Consider the following 16,826-nt stretch of genomic DNA (forward strand, 5'->3'; position numbering starts at 1 on the left):
GCTGAAGGGTCAAGGAAGTGCAATGAGGTAAGACAAGGAAATGAAAGTTGTACAGATTGGAAATGAAGAAGAAGGATGTCTTTATCCTCAGTGTGATTGTGTATATTCAGTACAGTACTGAATGAAAGTGGTGACAGTAGATATCTTGCCTTGTTTCTGTACTTCAGGGGAAATCATTCAGTTTTCCACTGTTTGAGGGAGTTTCTATTTATTCCTAATTTGATGAGAGTTTTTATCATGAGTAGATTTATTAAATTTTTTCTGTTTTCCCAATTTTTACTGTAAAATTTTTAAATATACATAACTTTGGAAAGAATAATTTAATGAACACCCATATCTCCTTCTATATTTACCAGTTCCTAATTGTTAATATCCTGACATTTTCTGCCTATCATTCTTCTATCTATATTGCCTTTTGCTACCTAGCTAGATATACAGGTGTAGATATACATATACATATATCAGTAGGTGTATATATACTGAATCATTTAAAAGTACACTTGATACATTATGAGTGAATCTTAATAGAATACATGTTCTGAGATGCACATACAAACACCGTATTCACTCCTGAGCAATTTAGCAAGTTATTTCCTAAGAATGAATATTAAATACAATATCATTATCACATTCATGAAATTTAGCATTGATATAACAATATTATCTAAAAATGGCTCTTGGAGTTTTCTTTTGTTTTTCAATTCAGGTCTAATCAAAAATTGTCCACTGCATTTAGTTTCTTACCTTTTTAGTCTCATTTGATCTCAAATAGTCTCCCACTCTTTGTCTTTCATGTCATTGTCAGTCTGAAGAGTCCAGGCTAGTTGTTATGTAGATTATCCTGAAATTTGGATTCCTCATATTTAGCTTCAGATAAAAGTTTTTTGGGTAAAATTCTACACAGGCAATGTTGTGTTCTTCTCAGTGCATCATATCAGGGAGCACATGATGGCAGAGTGCCCCCTTATTGATGCTAAGTTTGGTTGATTTGGTTAAGTGGTTTCTACCAGATTTTTCCTTTGTAAAGGGACATTTTCCCCCTTTGTAAATAATAAGTACTCAGCAGCATGAATCTTGGAGACTAGGTAAGGGTCCTATCTCCTAAGATATTTTCAGCCAATTATTTTAGCATCCATTGACTGCTTGAATAAATTATTAAGTTGACTGCAAAATAGTGATTTTCTAATTTTGTCATTGCACTTTACATTTATTAGTTGGCATTCTTTGCTCCACTACCACACTACACCTTTCTCTACCCTGTCCAGTGCCCTGACAAGACTGGTCTGTAAGAACCATATCCTGGGGCTCTGCTGCCCTCTGGCTTCCTGTTGGGTGTGGCTTATTGGGATCAAAGGCAAGAAACAAGAGAGGGAGGAGATTGAGTTCCAGTATTTCTTTATTTCCTGCAGGGTCAGTGTGGACTGGCCTCAGGGTGACTCAAGATTCCAACTCCTATCAGGCCACCCCTTCCACACAGCCCTCCTTGTCCCCAGTCTAGTAAGAGCAATCCCCTCTTCTTTAGGTCCAGAGGTTGTAGAGGAGTTTTACTACCAGCCCTGCATCTTGCACTTTCCTGGGATCTTGCACCTTCCTTTGTGGTTTTCCCAAACCCTGCATATACCTTTGTAAATAGTCCCATTATTAAACTTTCCTCAAATGACCATAACTAGTGTCATCTTTTTCCTACTGGGAAACTCAGTGATTCTTACGCCTTGTTCACTTCCTTTTTTCTGCCTTCACAGTAATCGCAGCTGCATCCAATGGCTGCCTCAGCCATCTCTGGATATCTACCCGTTTTTCCTCATGATATTTCCACAATAAATTTTTTGCCCATCTAATCTATCTTGGCATCTACTATGGAGGACCTAGACCAATACTGTAGCTTATTAACCTCAAGCAGTCTCATGCCATGAGCTTTAGTTAAGGCTTGCAAAGGAACTGGAAGAGTTGAGTAATTTAGCACCAATTTGGTATCTATCCATTGAGAAAGATTCTATTGTACTAGTGCATCAGCAAAGGTGACTGAATGGAATATACGTCAAGGGGGTGGTGGAGTTAGTTCTGGGGTTAATAGCAACTGGGACAGACATATGTTAGCAGCATGATGTGTTAAAATTGGAATAATATTAATTTGAGTAAGTTCTAGCTTATATCCTGTATCATCACATCTTTAGTTAATGCTGCCCTGTTTTGTCTTCTTTGCTGTTTCCAAGGAAAAAGTACGCTGGCTGGTTATTTGAATGATTGAACTAGGGACTATGAGTAGGTCATGAGAGAGCATGCTTGCCTTCATGCTAGACTCTCTGTCAGCAGAAAAGTGGAAAAGGGTTTGGAATCAGTTTCAAATTCTGGGGCTGGTACTTATAGGACCTTGAGGAAGTTACTTAACTTAGCTGAACTTGCTTCTTCTTTTATGAAGAGAGAGGGGTAATACTTTTAAATGTTATTTTGGTGATTGGTAAGAATGCCTGGAATGTATTGTGGTTTATCTGGGTTATTATTTTTATCTAAATATGTGAATTGGAGAAGAGCTCAATCCATTGATAAGATGTTTGGAGCTCCAGTCTCCAAGGAGGGTGTCTCCACGCCCCGTTTAAACATCAAGTCTACGGCCTGCAGCTGAGTAACCAGGACTTTTTCCCTAAAGGCCAAGCGCCCTGTGGTCTCTTGAGCAGGCGCCTGCTGAGAGCTCTGCTGCTGTAATTAATAGTGGCAAAGTTTTAATGAACCCCGCAAGGAGAGTTTTTTCTGACACTTACTTTTTAAAACCTGAAATAGTTTCTATTCCTTGGAGATTAATTAAAAAGTTTTTTTAAATCTTTGCCGAGATGCCTAAGGCAACTCTCCAGCTGTTTCTTTTTAATGAGTTCTCTACATGGTTCCTGTGCCGGAAGGTTGTTTAGTGCACTGTGTGAAGTTGCAAGAGCTCCCCGGGAGCAAGTGCAGGAAAACTTCTGAGAAACCCTGAAGATGATTTCCCTGGGCAGGCTCAGAAGTGCACGTGCACTTAGCATCTCTCTAGATTCATTCACCACTGAGGGAGAGAGGAAGTGAGGGACAGGTCACTTATAGGCTAGGGTCTCCCAGTTAGGAGTGCAGACTTTGGACCTCTCAGCTATATCATATTGACAAGCAGCTGGAGGAAAGGGAGTAAGGACTAGGTCTTCAGTGAAGAGCGCATGTTGCACCCTCACCACCCCCATCCTCAGACTCTGGCTACCCCTGGCCTTTAATCAACCTGATAAATATGCCAGGTGACCCCTCATGCCCAGGACAGCAGCACACAAAGAATATGTGCTTATGCTTATCCACATCCAAACCATTTGGACATTTAGTTGAACCAATTAATCAGTTCATGATGAAACAAATTTAATTTAAACTACTTTGTAGAAGTTAAATTTGGATCCACGAGGCCAAGTTATGGAACAGACTGAAAATTATTGCTGAAGCGACCAGGTGTTTTGACGTTTTTGACCTTGCATTCACATTATTTTTCATGCTCACCCTCTATCAGACATCTCAACAGCGCTGAGATTAAGGAAATGAAAGAGGAACCCAAGCTGGATTTATCATAGACAGACCAGGCAGTAGAGACATTGGTATGATATTTCTGACAGAATTTTATAAAGAGCCTTCAGATCATGATTTAAAGGTAAACAATAGCCCCATTTATCAAATACTTCTGGAGAAAAAAAAGCCAGTAAGCTACTAATAGTCAGAAGAATTTCCTAACCCTGCTAGGGCAATTGTCTTGTATAAAAGTTTAGACAAATTCAATTCATTTTAGAGAGAGAATTCTTAGAGTGAAGAATTAGTTGAGAAAAACATACATTTTAAGTGATCATAATTGGTCTCTTAAAGCAAGGAAGGTATATCATACATATTTATCTCTTCTCTATCCCCAGATACCACTGAAATGACAAAAAGAGCAGAAGCTGTAACCTACAGGAACAAACAGAATGGGAGAGTAGACAGAAGCAGACAAGAAAATTGCGCCATTTTTTTTTTTAAATATGGAAAGTACAGGGAGGAGAGGAACTAACTCATCAGAGAAGCAGCTACCAGCAAACAAGCATGCAGAAGAAAAATCAGACACATGCAAAATCAGCAAACACATTGCCTTTGAGAGTCCTGAGAGGCTTCAGACTCCAGGACACTAGCTACAGTGTGGACACAAAGGCTGAACACAGGGTGAGATGAAAGTCTACCAGGAGAACAGTTGGCTTTTCCAACCTCTACAGCATCCCCACCCAGCTGGGTTAAAAACCCACCTTGAGCAGGAGCCTGGAGGCTTATTCTAATGGGAAGCCCTAGATTCTGACAACCCAGACAAAGCAGAAGCCAGTGGAGCTTGCATTTGAACTCAGAGGAATGGAGAGAAAGTCTAAACACTGGGGATGAAGTGCCAGCCCCGGTGTGCTCCTTGCCTCTCAGTCTCTCACACTCAGGTGTGTTCTGTCCCCACTGCTCACGCTTATACGAGAGGTTGCAGAACTCTTAGATATATCCATAGCCCCAGAGGTATTCATATTTGAGGGAATCTCTGTAAAATGGCCAGCTGGATCATCCCATGACTCTATATAAAACTCTAGATAGGGAGTTTCCAACGAGAGACAAAGAAAAAAGAAATTAGTGGAAACAGATAATATAGAGAAGAGAATAAAACTTTAAACTACAGTAATTAGATCTTCCTGTCTTTTCCTACCTTCTTTTCCCAGAAGAAGTAATCATCAATTGGCCAGTTGCTTGGCTGCAGGTTGCAGTGGGGTGCAAGAATCTATGACGTGCATGGGGCTCCCAGGATGCAGTGTATGAAGTATCATGGTTGGGAGATGGGATACATTGAGCAAAGTGACAAATACCTGAGGGTTTTCTCACAGCTGGAAAAGGTACTCCCAACCATGGAATGAGGTAGGCTAGAAAGCACCAGAAGTGTAGGATTGGAAATGGACTAACCAGTATGAAATCATTTTGTTTTTTAGTCAACTGAATTGAGATGTAATTTATACACAATGAAATGCACTTAAGAATACAGTACAATCAATTATGACAAATCACCATACTCAATATATAGATAATTTCCATTACTCCCCAAATTTTCCTGGTATCCCTTTACTGTGGATTTATGCCCCTTACCCTCTGCCCCATAAACCACTGCTCTACCACTGTAGATGGCTGTCACTATATATTAGCTTCACCTGTTCCACAATTTCACACGAATGCAGTAAGACAATACATATACTCTTTTCTGCCTATCCTCTTTCACTTAACCATGTTTTTGTGATTCACTCATGTTGATGCATGCAATGCATCAGTAGTTCATTTATTTTTTTGTGTTGAATAGTATTCCACTTTATAGATACAACATCATTGTTTTTAATCTCTTCACCTGTTTGTAGACATTTGGGTTGGTTTAAATTTTTGCTATTTTTTTAAGAAGGCAGTTATGAGCATTTATGTACATATCTTGTATGTCATTCTTTTTGGCAAATACTTGGAAGTATTTACTTTACCACCTAGAAGTGGAACTTTTGGGCCATATATTAGGTGTACTTTTTATTTTATCCGGCACTGAAAAATATGAGAGTTCCAGTTCATCAACATCTTCACCACAGTTGGGCTTTTTATTTTTAACCATTCTAGTAAAGGGAGTATTGCGATATCTCCTTGTTATTTTAATTTGCGTTTCCCTGATGACTAATGAGGTTGAATATCTTTTAATGTGCTCACTTACCTTTTGTATATCTTCTTTTGGGAAGTACCTGTTCAAACCACAAGCCCATTTTTAATTGGGTCATTTATCTTATTATTAAATTATAAGAGTTCTTTATATATTCTGAATAGAAGCCTTTTGTTATGAATATGTATTGTGAACATTTTATCCACTTCTGTGGTATGCTCTTTCATTTTCTTAAGGATGTCTTTCAGATAACAGAATTTTTTAATATTAAGTACAATTTATCACTTTTAATGAAATCATATTTTAAAAATTACATATACAAATAGTTCTAGGTGTATGTGTATATGTAAGTGTATATATATGTGTATGTATATATATATATGTATATATACATATATATGTAAATGAGTCTCTTTCCTACCTGTTTGCTGAAGTAGAGGTATCAGAAGCACTGATACCTGCTGGCAGTGGGCACACTAAGACTCAGATCCTGGTGTTTAAATACCACCCACATTAAAGGAACAGCATTCCCTGAAGAAATGGCTAATTTCAGGGTGAGATAAAGGAAGTACAAGAAGAACATTTAATGTCTTTTACACCAGAAAATAAGAAAGCACTCAAAGAGCGATGGGGTATATCAAGAGAATTCAGGAGAGCCATCTCGAAGGAACTCTCATTGGCAAATAGCATAAACACAAGTAATAAAAGTAACAAATTATAATCCATTGAATTAAATATGGCTCCATGATATAAATAAATAAAGGACCAATAAAATGAATGGGAGAGATGTACAAGCTCTTTTCCTAGCAGAAGAATGACAACTCATAAATGCAGAAGAAATGATGGAAATTGAAACTTGTCATTTGGTGACTGTTATAGTGGTGATTAATTTAAACAGGATCCAGCTATCGATGAGGCCAAACCTGATGGATGAAGTTCTAAGATACGTAAAAATTTTGGCATGATATTAGAATATATGCTACAAAACTCCAGCGAATTACAAAGGGAAGATGATGACTTTAAGGTGGAGAAATATGACATCAATATAATCAGGTGATCAAAGTTAAAGCACTGCCTGTGGTTAGATGGGTCAATATCAGGTACCTCCTAATGTATTGAGAAGAGCACCACATTGTTTCTGTGATATTCTTGTCAAAAAATCATGACTTGAATCATTAGGAAACATTGAATAGGTCCAGATAGAGCAACATCTGTCAGGATATAAGGCCGATACTCTTAATAAAAGTTACCAAGGGCATGAAAGGAGGCAAAGACTGAATAACTATAAGGATAGAACTGTAGAATTATCCAAAAGTAATTAAGTAAATGATGGTATGTTCACATCCCAGTTGCACACATTGGGATTGTATGAAACTATTAAAATTATATTTATTGATAGGTTGCCCAGATTATCATGGTAAGTGCTAAACAGCACAGGAGATTTTATATCTAGTAAGAGGTCTATTAAGATAAAAATACACGAAAGTTGGGAAAAAATGTCAATTTATTTTTGAGTTGTAGCCTTATGGATGAATTTTATTTTCTTCTCCCATCAGAATGTATGGTAGTTTAAAACAAGGAAGGGCTAAAGCATTTTAAAAGCTGTTCTGTGTAAGGAATACTAAGGCAAATATAGCTGAGTCAGACAGTAGGAGCATCTTGCTACATGGCATGTATATCAGTGTATATCAACTCCGGGGCTTATCGAATGCAACATACTAGACATGGAACAGGGCAGTGGTTAAGAGCATGGGATTTGGAGCCAAACAGACCTGGGTTCAAGATTACTTAACCTCTTGGATTTTTAATTTTCTCATTCATATAAGGTAATTTCATTTTTGGTGTATGTTTAACTATTGCTGCATGAAAGCATACATGCAAAGTTCCTAGCAAAGTTCCTGTCATATATCAAGAATTTAACCATTTCAATTATTGTTATCTGCTAAGCTCTTAGAAGATGAGGACTATGTTTCTAGAGGTAAATGTGAACTCAGTTCAAGGCTTTTAGATATAATTAACTACTAGACATATGTCCATATAGAGACTACAACTAAGCAGAATATACAAATTTAAGCTAGACAACTTTTATTTATTTCAAAATATTTTACCAAAGTGGTACTGATTAATACGTAATTCACTGTTAATAGGTGATTCAACTCATCTGTAGTTGTTCAAATAATGGGATTTGAGCAGGGTACATCAAATCTCAAACCTCTGAACTCCCCTGAGTGATGAAGACAAGATATCTCATGGTCTTAAGCCTTTGCTCAAGACCATATTTAAGATTCTGTATGTGGGATATTTCCATAACAGTAATCATTTAATTGTGTGAATTTCACCAAGCTCTCAATCTAGAAAACTGAAGAAAAAATTTGCTTTGAACTTTAGCTTCCAGGCACTCCTGAGTTTCCCTTTGACTTAGCCCCATTCTAGTTATTAAAACATGAGACCCTTCTTATTCTCTTGATCAATGATAAATCAATAGTCTTTGATTAACATATAAGCGTTTCAGACTTTTTATGTATTGTTATGCAAGTTGTTATTGAGAAAAGACATATTTATACTGATTGCTGCTTTCCACGACATCAATGTGTCCATGATTTGAAGGCATGAAACAACTTAAAACAAACAAACAAAAAATGGCTTCAGAATTATGGCTGATACCTGGTACTACCAATGGGTCATAGCATGAATCTTCCTGGATATGGGTCTACGGCTCATGCCCAGCCAACATTCAGTGAGGAAGTCAGTATTAGACTTTCAGAAAAGACCTACTACTTAGCTAACAATGTTACTAAAGATCAACCTATAAGCTATTTGTCAAGAAAGAAGAAAGAACAAATTAAAATTAAAATTAGGTTTCTCTTAAAATGAAGAATTAGATTACCTGGGGGAAAAGGAATAGGTAAGTCAGCAGGGTCTCTACCTCAGGCAGCCTGTATATTATCTCACATTTATGCCTTCTTAGGGATGGGCAGACAGAGAAAGTATGGGGCATGTAGGCGTGGAATTTGTCAATGCTGGAGCTTTAGAATTTGAGGCCGCTAATAAAGTTTTTTTGTTTTGAAAAGGGGTGTTTTTTGGTTCATTTATTTGCTTTAGCTATTTGTTGTCTTGTCATCTCAAATCCTCCATTTGAGATTCCTCATTAAATTATGATCTAAACTCTGCCTAGAAACAATTTACATTCAGAAGAGAGAAAGAAGATGGAGTGCTGAGGGACAGGGCCCAAGAGAACCTACAGAAGAAAAGGGACAATGAGGGAAGGACAAGGTAAAAAGGAAGGAAGGGAGGCAAGAAGGTAGGAAGGCAGAGAAAATGGGAAGGGAGGGAGGAGAACATCATGGAGAAGAAAGAAGTAAAAGGAAGATTAGGATGAACAAAACAGGAATGATGGGCAGTTAGGCAGAGGAAGTTCTGCAACTGAGCTTCTTACAAGTCTTGCTAAGTGTCATAGCAGCGGCAATTCATGAGCAAAGATATGGGCACAATCTGCTTTTCTACAACCATAAAACCTAAGATTTTCCAATGAAAGTGCATATTTCATGAAAAATATACACAAAGTGACTAACACAATGTCCTTGATTTTCTTCAATGTGTAACTATGAAATAAACATAAGCATCTTTTATTTCTTGACTTATTTATTCAACAAGTTAACTGAGCATTTACCTGTGATATTAAATAGAATGACAAGCTATAGGGATTTGAGTATAGACAAAGAAACAAGACAGACGTAGCCCCTGCCCATATGGCACTTCCCTTCCAGTTGAGAAGACAAAGTAGCAAACAACGAAAAGGCACCAAGGAAACTAGGGTTCTGCCATCGTTGTAGTAGGTTTTGTCAGCCTCACTCAGAATAAAGCCTCACACAAGTTAAGAAAGTCACAGATCAAATGTTTTCATTTAAGTAATTCATTCTTTTAAGATAAAAATATAATACAATCTGTTTTTGTTACAGATAACTATGGGAATAATAACATATTATTCATGGTGCATTACAGCCTGGGTGGTTCAATAATGGGGCCCATGTTTAAGATTATACAATCTTAATTTGTATGCTGAATCTATATCTGCTTACATCATTCAATTTGGAAATAATGCTAAATGTGCAAATTATAAATATGTGGCTCAAACCTCTCTCCCTTTTTGTCCAGGCGCCCCTAGAGACTGTGGCTGTGTTGAAGATGGAGAGAAGTAAAGAGACTTCAGATAAATTTTGGAGAGGAGTAAGAATCAAGAATGACTCAATTTCTCACTTGAGTAACTTTTGCGGGCAGTGATGCAACTTACTGTGATAGGTGAGATGAGGAGAAGAAAATTAAGCATTCCATCTTGAATATATTATTCATATATTTGAGATTCCTGGGTTCTTATCTTAAATCTGCACTTTGTCTTGGGAAGAAGTCATATTTTCTCTAGCTTCGGAGTTCTCTTCTTTAAAATGATGCCTTTGGATAAAAATGGTCTCTAAGGCTCCTTGCATGCATAAAAGCTTTTTAAAAATAGTACCTTACATTTACACTGAGATTTAGAGTTTGTGAAGTGCTTTTTGCTCTCTCATTAAGGGTGAAGTACTGTTTTTATGCTGGTGGTCCTTGGACTGTGCTTTGAGAAACATTTCTCCATTGTCTATGGAATCAACAAAATGCTTAGCAGTTGAGAGGTAAAGGTTGGGAATTTAATGGTTTTCTAATTTAGGCAACAAATTAACAGACATACAATTTGTCTTTTGGAATTATATTTATTAATACATTCAATATTGAATACTGATTCTTCTCTGTTTGGAGATGTCTCTTTCTCCTTCCCTTTGAGGCTATTCTATAGTCCCAGGAAATATGAGAAATTATGTTGACTTTTGTCCCCTATCTGGAGAAGAAATAGGAAGGTATGAAATTCCATTACTTTTCAAACCATCAACCCTTTCTGAGTGTGCTGAGGAATTAAGAATAATGTTTATGAGTTGCCAGAGCATAACGTGTACTTCCAGGGCACTGTGAGAAGCTCTTTTTGAACACAGTGGGTTTCTGCCTGGGTAAATTATTGATAAGCCTCACTTTAGAAACCTTTGGTCAGTTGCCTTATCCTTAGCATCACCTTCTCTCTGTCGAGTCCTCATTTCACTTGTAAGTAATTACTTTTACTTTTCACAATGCAGTGCCACACTTTTGTATTATATCTCTCATTAACAGCTTAATAACAGGCTCTTTGGAAATTAAAATTTTCTATACATATCACTTAATGCTCACTATTGTAAAGGTTAATGAAAACGGGAAATGAAGCTAAAAAAGTGCTATGTTATTCTTGAAGGATAGCATTGGTCTTCTGTAGTAACTTTGGTTTTATCTTATTTTACTACAAGTATTAAGTTCAGTGCAGCTTTTTACATGAAGAATATTCTCACTCCTAAAACACAGACTTAGAATTACTCACAGGATTAAAGTGAGTATCTTAGTTTGCCTCCTGGGATGACATCTATTAATAGCATAGCTCACTGATTTCTTTCATTCATATTTTTTTGTTTCGCTGCTTCTCTCTCTGAACTTTCTTCTTGCTGTCGTTTGGAGATTTAGCTTCCTCTCTCCATCTCTTAAATATTGGTTATTCTTAAGATATTGTTCTTGTCCTTTTTGTTCTCACTAAAACTGCTCTCTTTAAATACCCTTATTTGTTATCATGACTTTAACAATCATATGGTTCCCAAATCCATATCTTTGACCCAGAATTCTCTAACGAACTCCAAATTAATTTAGTTAATTCATTATTGAATAAGCTCACCTATATATTCCAGGGACATCAAACCCATCATGTTCAAAATTATACTCTTATTTTAACTCTTGCATTGTTCTCCAGGCATTGTCTACAAAAGTGAATGAAAACACTTTAGATGTAGCCACACAAACAGAAAGCTGGGACGCATCCTGGCTCTGCTCTGTTTCCTCTCCACACACCAAAAGTCCCTAAATACTGCTAATCGTATTTCCTTTACAAGTTCCACATCCATCCCCTCCTACCCATCCCCACGGCTACCACTTTCACTTAGCTGCTTACCATTTGTCACTTGAACACGCAGACTTTTCAGGTAGCCTGGACCACATCTCCAATCTTATTCTTTTAAATAGTCCTTCACAGTAGCCAAAAAGTAAACTTAGTAATCACATATCGAGTCACATCATTCTACTCATTATTTACAATGAAGTCCAGCATCTCTGACACGGTGCGGAAGCTTGCCTGTGAACCCCTTTTCCAGTATCATCTTTGCCTATGTCCCCCTTACACTCTAAGGTACAGCTTGGTGTGCCCTATCCATCTGATGTCTTCCTGAGGCATCTCTAAATATCCATCTATGGTGAAGCCTTTCCCAGCCGCCTCTTGGAATAATCTACCACACCCTCCCTTGGTCCCACAGTGTACAGTACACACTTGAATCACAGTCCCCAAACTGTTTATTTGCATGGCTCTCTTTGCAGGGAGTCTGCCAAGTCCTGGAAGATGGAGACAGTGTCTTATTAAAGTTTGCTTCTCCCATGTCTAGGTCAGGACAATGCCTACATAGAGAAGATGCTCAATAAACGTAAATTGCATGAGTGGATTAATAAATGAATGAGACGATTAATTATTAAGCATCTACACAGGGATAATTGTGGATATAAAACATCCATATGTAGATAATATATGAATAATTGAAAAGCATCCTGGTGATATTTTATTTAGTTCTTCAGTTTTAGGGAGTCAATAAATTCATTTTATTTTTTTTACATGCTTTGTCTACTTTTTTCTAACCACTGTACATAGTTCCTAAACTTTTCTTATCACTCCTTCAGAGGTTCTAGGACAATTATTCCTCGAGCTTCATTATTCTGGCCATAAAAATATACCTGCTTTGACTCCTTTATGGTCTGTGAGCCAAAACCACAGGCATATTTCCTTCCCTCCCTTGGTGGCAGTGAACCATGTGGCTCACACATTAACAACATGCTTCTCTCTTGAGCAAAGAACCAAATGTGTCCTGATAGATGAGTTTTAGATGTTTCTCTCCAAAACTTTCACCAACCAGCAAACACACACATACACACACACACATGCATGAGAGATATGCACATAAAAGAGACAATCAGGAAATATTTCAGGGCATCCTCTGTCTCTGCTTTATCATGTGAATATAATTATAACACCTCAGTCTGAGGTTTCACTAAACTCATGAAGACATCATAGTAAAGATGTGAATCAGACATCTGCTGCCCTCTAAACACCAGGGCTTCTACCATGACAGCTCTTCAAGGCTTGACCCAAATGTCTATCTTTCCTTACTTCCTTTGCCCTATATCCAATCTTAGATACTCCGTGGAAAGGCCTCAGAATCTTTCCCACCCCAGTGTGGGAAAGGTTAATAGAAGTGTTTTTTCATGTCTACCAACACCTGCGTTAGAACTACCTAAGGAGAAGGAGATTTTTGAGCCACTATCACGTGAGGATGATACTCTGCCCCCTCGAAGCTCCACTTAATCTAACTTGGGCAAGACTGAGATCCATCAGCCCATCACCACCCAAATACTAGGAGAGTGTAGTTTGCAATGTGGTCCCAGGAGTACATATTTACTACATGAGTTCCAAGTGTAGGGAGCCAGCTGGGTATTAAGTCATCTCCTGCCAGCTCCTTTTCTTCTGAACATCCATCCCCAGGGCCCAGAGAAATGGAGACAGAAAGACAAATAACTTTTGGTTCTTCTGGTAGATCTGGAATCTGAGTGCCATGTGTCCTTGTCCTCAGGGACAATCTAGGAAGGTTGGGGTGGAGATGATCCCTCCATAAAGCCTGTTCTGCTGGTGTTTCCGGTGAACAGGCTGCAGTCCCTGCACCACCTGCATTAAGAGAACAGTGACAAGTCCTGCACCTGGGAAGCTCTTTTTTCAGAGGCTGCTGGAGGGAGCAAGATCCTCAGATCTGACCTGCAAAAGCTCCCTTGACCTTGGTACAATTACTTCGAAATCTAACCCTATTTCTGGGACAATACCAGAGCTGCTACTACAGTGAGTAAAGGGTGTTTTGCAAAGTGTGGTAGTTTAAAAAAGCTGGAGTCTGGAGGATAGAATAGTTTCAGAAATCAGTGTACTGAATGAGAGACACAGGGTCAATTTATGGTCAGGAGGTTTTCTGGGCTTAAGATAGGGTTAGCATTAGCAGTGGTGGAGTCATAAGCTACACATTGAGATGCTCATAGGTGCAGAGGTGGAGTCATGAGCTACACGTTAAGCTATTCTTTGCATACTTTTATGAACATTCAGGTTTTCCCTTCTGTAGCCTCTGTGGCCATACAGTTGGTGGAATGGCAGCCAAAGACAATTAAAGAAGAGTTGAAAGACTCGATTAAAATCTAGGATATGCCCTTTCAAGGTTATTCCTAATGTAATGCCTTCTGTCCACCCATCCATCCATTCTTCCATTCAATAACTGAATGGGGTACTGTACCAGAGACAGTATCTACTCAGAACCAGGGAAGCAGCACTGCAAAGGGTGGGGTGAAGGCAGGAGCAGGAATATTGTACTTTTAACTTTTCACATAGATAACCCTTGCCCTGGCCCTATATCAGAAATTACTTCCATGAATGCTGGCCATATTAGTGATGTCACTCTTTGCTCATGCCCAGAAAGGAAATAGCCAGATTTTCCTGGGCAGCACCAGGAAGTAAAATACTAAATGTAAACTTTATTTGCTAAAGCCCTAAAACTAGTAAATACAGAGAAGCAGCCATACTTGCAATTGCATTTGTAAACCTCATCCTTTCATTCATGCATTCATATATTCCTCTGTGATTGTTTATTGAGCACCTGCAAAGTGCAATGCACCTTGCACAAGTTATAAAATAAGAGAAAACAAAATGGTGAAGAGAAAATAGGAACAAAATATGGGAAGTAAATAAGTTAGGAAGTGAAAAATACATGAGAACATGGATATGGTCCTTTCTCAAAAATGAAATGGCTAATCATTCTGGGAAACAGTTTACTCTGTGGCTGCCATTATGATAGTAAAAATGTGGGTCTCACCATCAAAGTTAAATAAAATTCTGTAGAAATGGAAATACTACATGATACCCTATGTTCACTTATACTAGTTACCTGAACTGAGTTTCTTTCTGCTTTACTGTGGAGTACATGATTTGCCATGCAGATTCTGGAAAAGATTGCTGACTGAGTCAATGCAAGTGTACACCATTGACCCTCTCTTCCTGTTTAATGACTAATCCACTTCTGCATCTACTCCTCAGCACACCTCTCCCAGCCACAGCAGTGGCCAGTACAGGCACTGTCACCAGAGCATGACAGAAAATCAGACATGGGTCTCAGAATTCATTCTCCTGGGATTTCCACTCAGCCCAAAGATTCAGATGCTTCTCTGTGGGCTCTTCTCCCTGTTCTACGTCCTCACCCTGCTGGGGAACGGGGTCATCCTGGGGCTCATCTGGCTGGACTCCAAGCTCCACAGCCCCATGTACTTCTTCCTCTCACACCTGGCCATCGTTGATATTTCATATGCTTCCAACAATGTCCCTAAGATGCTGGCAAACCTTCTGAATAAGAAAAAAACAATCTCCTTTGCCCCATGCATAATGCAGACCTTTTTATACATGGCTTTTGCTCACACCGAGTGTCTCATCTTGGTAATGATGTCCTACGATCGGTACGTGGCCATCTGCCACCCTCTGCAATACTCTCTCATCATGAGCTGGAGAGTGTGCACCGTCCTGGCCGTCACTTCCTGGGCATGTGGGTCCCTCCTGGCCCTGGTCCATGTGGTTCTCATCCTGAGGCTGCCCTTCTGTGGACCTCATGAAATCAACCACTTCTTCTGTGAAATCCTGTCTGTCCTCAAGCTGGCCTGTGCTGACACCTGGCTCAACCAAGTTGTTATATTTGCTGCTTCCGTGTTCATCCTGGTGGGGCCCCTCTGCCTGGTGCTGGTCTCCTACTCGCGCATCCTGCTGGCCATCCTGAGCATCCAGTCTGGGGAGGGCCGCAGAAAGGCCTTCTCCACCTGCTCCTCCCACCTCTGCGTGGTCGGGCTCTTCTTTGGCAGCGCCATCGTCATGTACATGGCCCCCAAGTCCCGCCATCCTGAGGAGCAGCAGAAGGTCCTTTCCCTGTTTTACAGCCTTTTCAACCCCATGCTGAACCCCCTGATCTACAGCCTGAGGAACGCAGAGGTCAAGGGTGCCTTAAAAAGAGTGTTGTGGAAACACAGATCTAGGTGAAGGAGGCCAGGGAGAGTCTTGAGGGTAGAAGGTTTTCTCTCTATGAAGTTTGTGGGAATGGCAATGTAAATACCTTAAAGTCTTATCTCTTAGATTTCTGATATCAGGAATATATATTGGTCAGATCCTGTCTCTGCACGTGGGATTCTGTGCAGACCACAAAGCATCCACAGAAAGGCATAGAGAGAAGAGCCACGCGGTGAAGGGCAGCGCATGTGAGCAGAGCCACGGACCCCTCTTGCCAGTTCCCACCACAACCTAGGGTCTGGCTTCTGTTCCTTTGAAGCTCAGTTCTCTCAAATTTTCTGTTAAATTCCCTTGTGATTTCCATCTCCCTTATTGTCCTATGTCTATGCTATTTAATAATAATCCCACAACATATGCTGCTACAAGAACATCTCTGACAAAATAGAATAAACACTCACCTTGGCTAAGCAGCCGCTACTGGGAATGTATTATAACAAGACTAAGAGTAGAGCCAATGCCTGGTCTGGAACTTCAAGTCTGAGGCTGTTGACATTAGTACTGGAAATTCATCTGAATGAGCCTAAATCATCCATTTCTGTAAAAACCAAATTTTAATTTTATGATATTCTTTTTTTAGTTTGAAAGGCAGAGAAATGTCAGGATTTTTGTTTCCTTTCATTTAATTCTGCACCATTTAATTAGAAAGATATTGGAAGGAATTTGAATTTAGAATAAATATGAGAGAAAGTTATTTGGGAGAATTACATTTTCCAGGATTTGGGTTGCAAAGCTGGGTATAAGTGGCAATTCATCGTTACGGTGATTACATAAAATATTAGAAAAGTATGAAAACATTGCAAAGGAAGAAAGCATCTACGGAAACTGATGGCTTGCTGTAACATTGCAGACTGCCACTTAGAACCAATAGCA

General features: G+C 39.0%; 1 protein-coding gene across 1 annotated transcript; it reads left to right on the forward strand.

Annotated features, from left to right (window-relative positions):
• Nucleotides 1–14,996: 14,996 nt before the first annotated feature.
• Nucleotides 14,997–15,929, forward strand: LOC105873310 (olfactory receptor 2A5). The gene has a single exon (XM_012768130.3). It carries the CDS (start codon nucleotides 14,997–14,999, stop codon nucleotides 15,927–15,929), a length of 933 nt encoding a protein of 310 aa, XP_012623584.3.
• Nucleotides 15,930–16,826: the final 897 nt, after the last annotated feature.

The sequence above is a fragment of the Microcebus murinus genome, chromosome 9 (assembly GCF_040939455.1).
Source record: "Microcebus murinus isolate Inina chromosome 9, M.murinus_Inina_mat1.0, whole genome shotgun sequence".
Taxonomy (NCBI): domain Eukaryota; kingdom Metazoa; phylum Chordata; class Mammalia; order Primates; family Cheirogaleidae; genus Microcebus; species Microcebus murinus.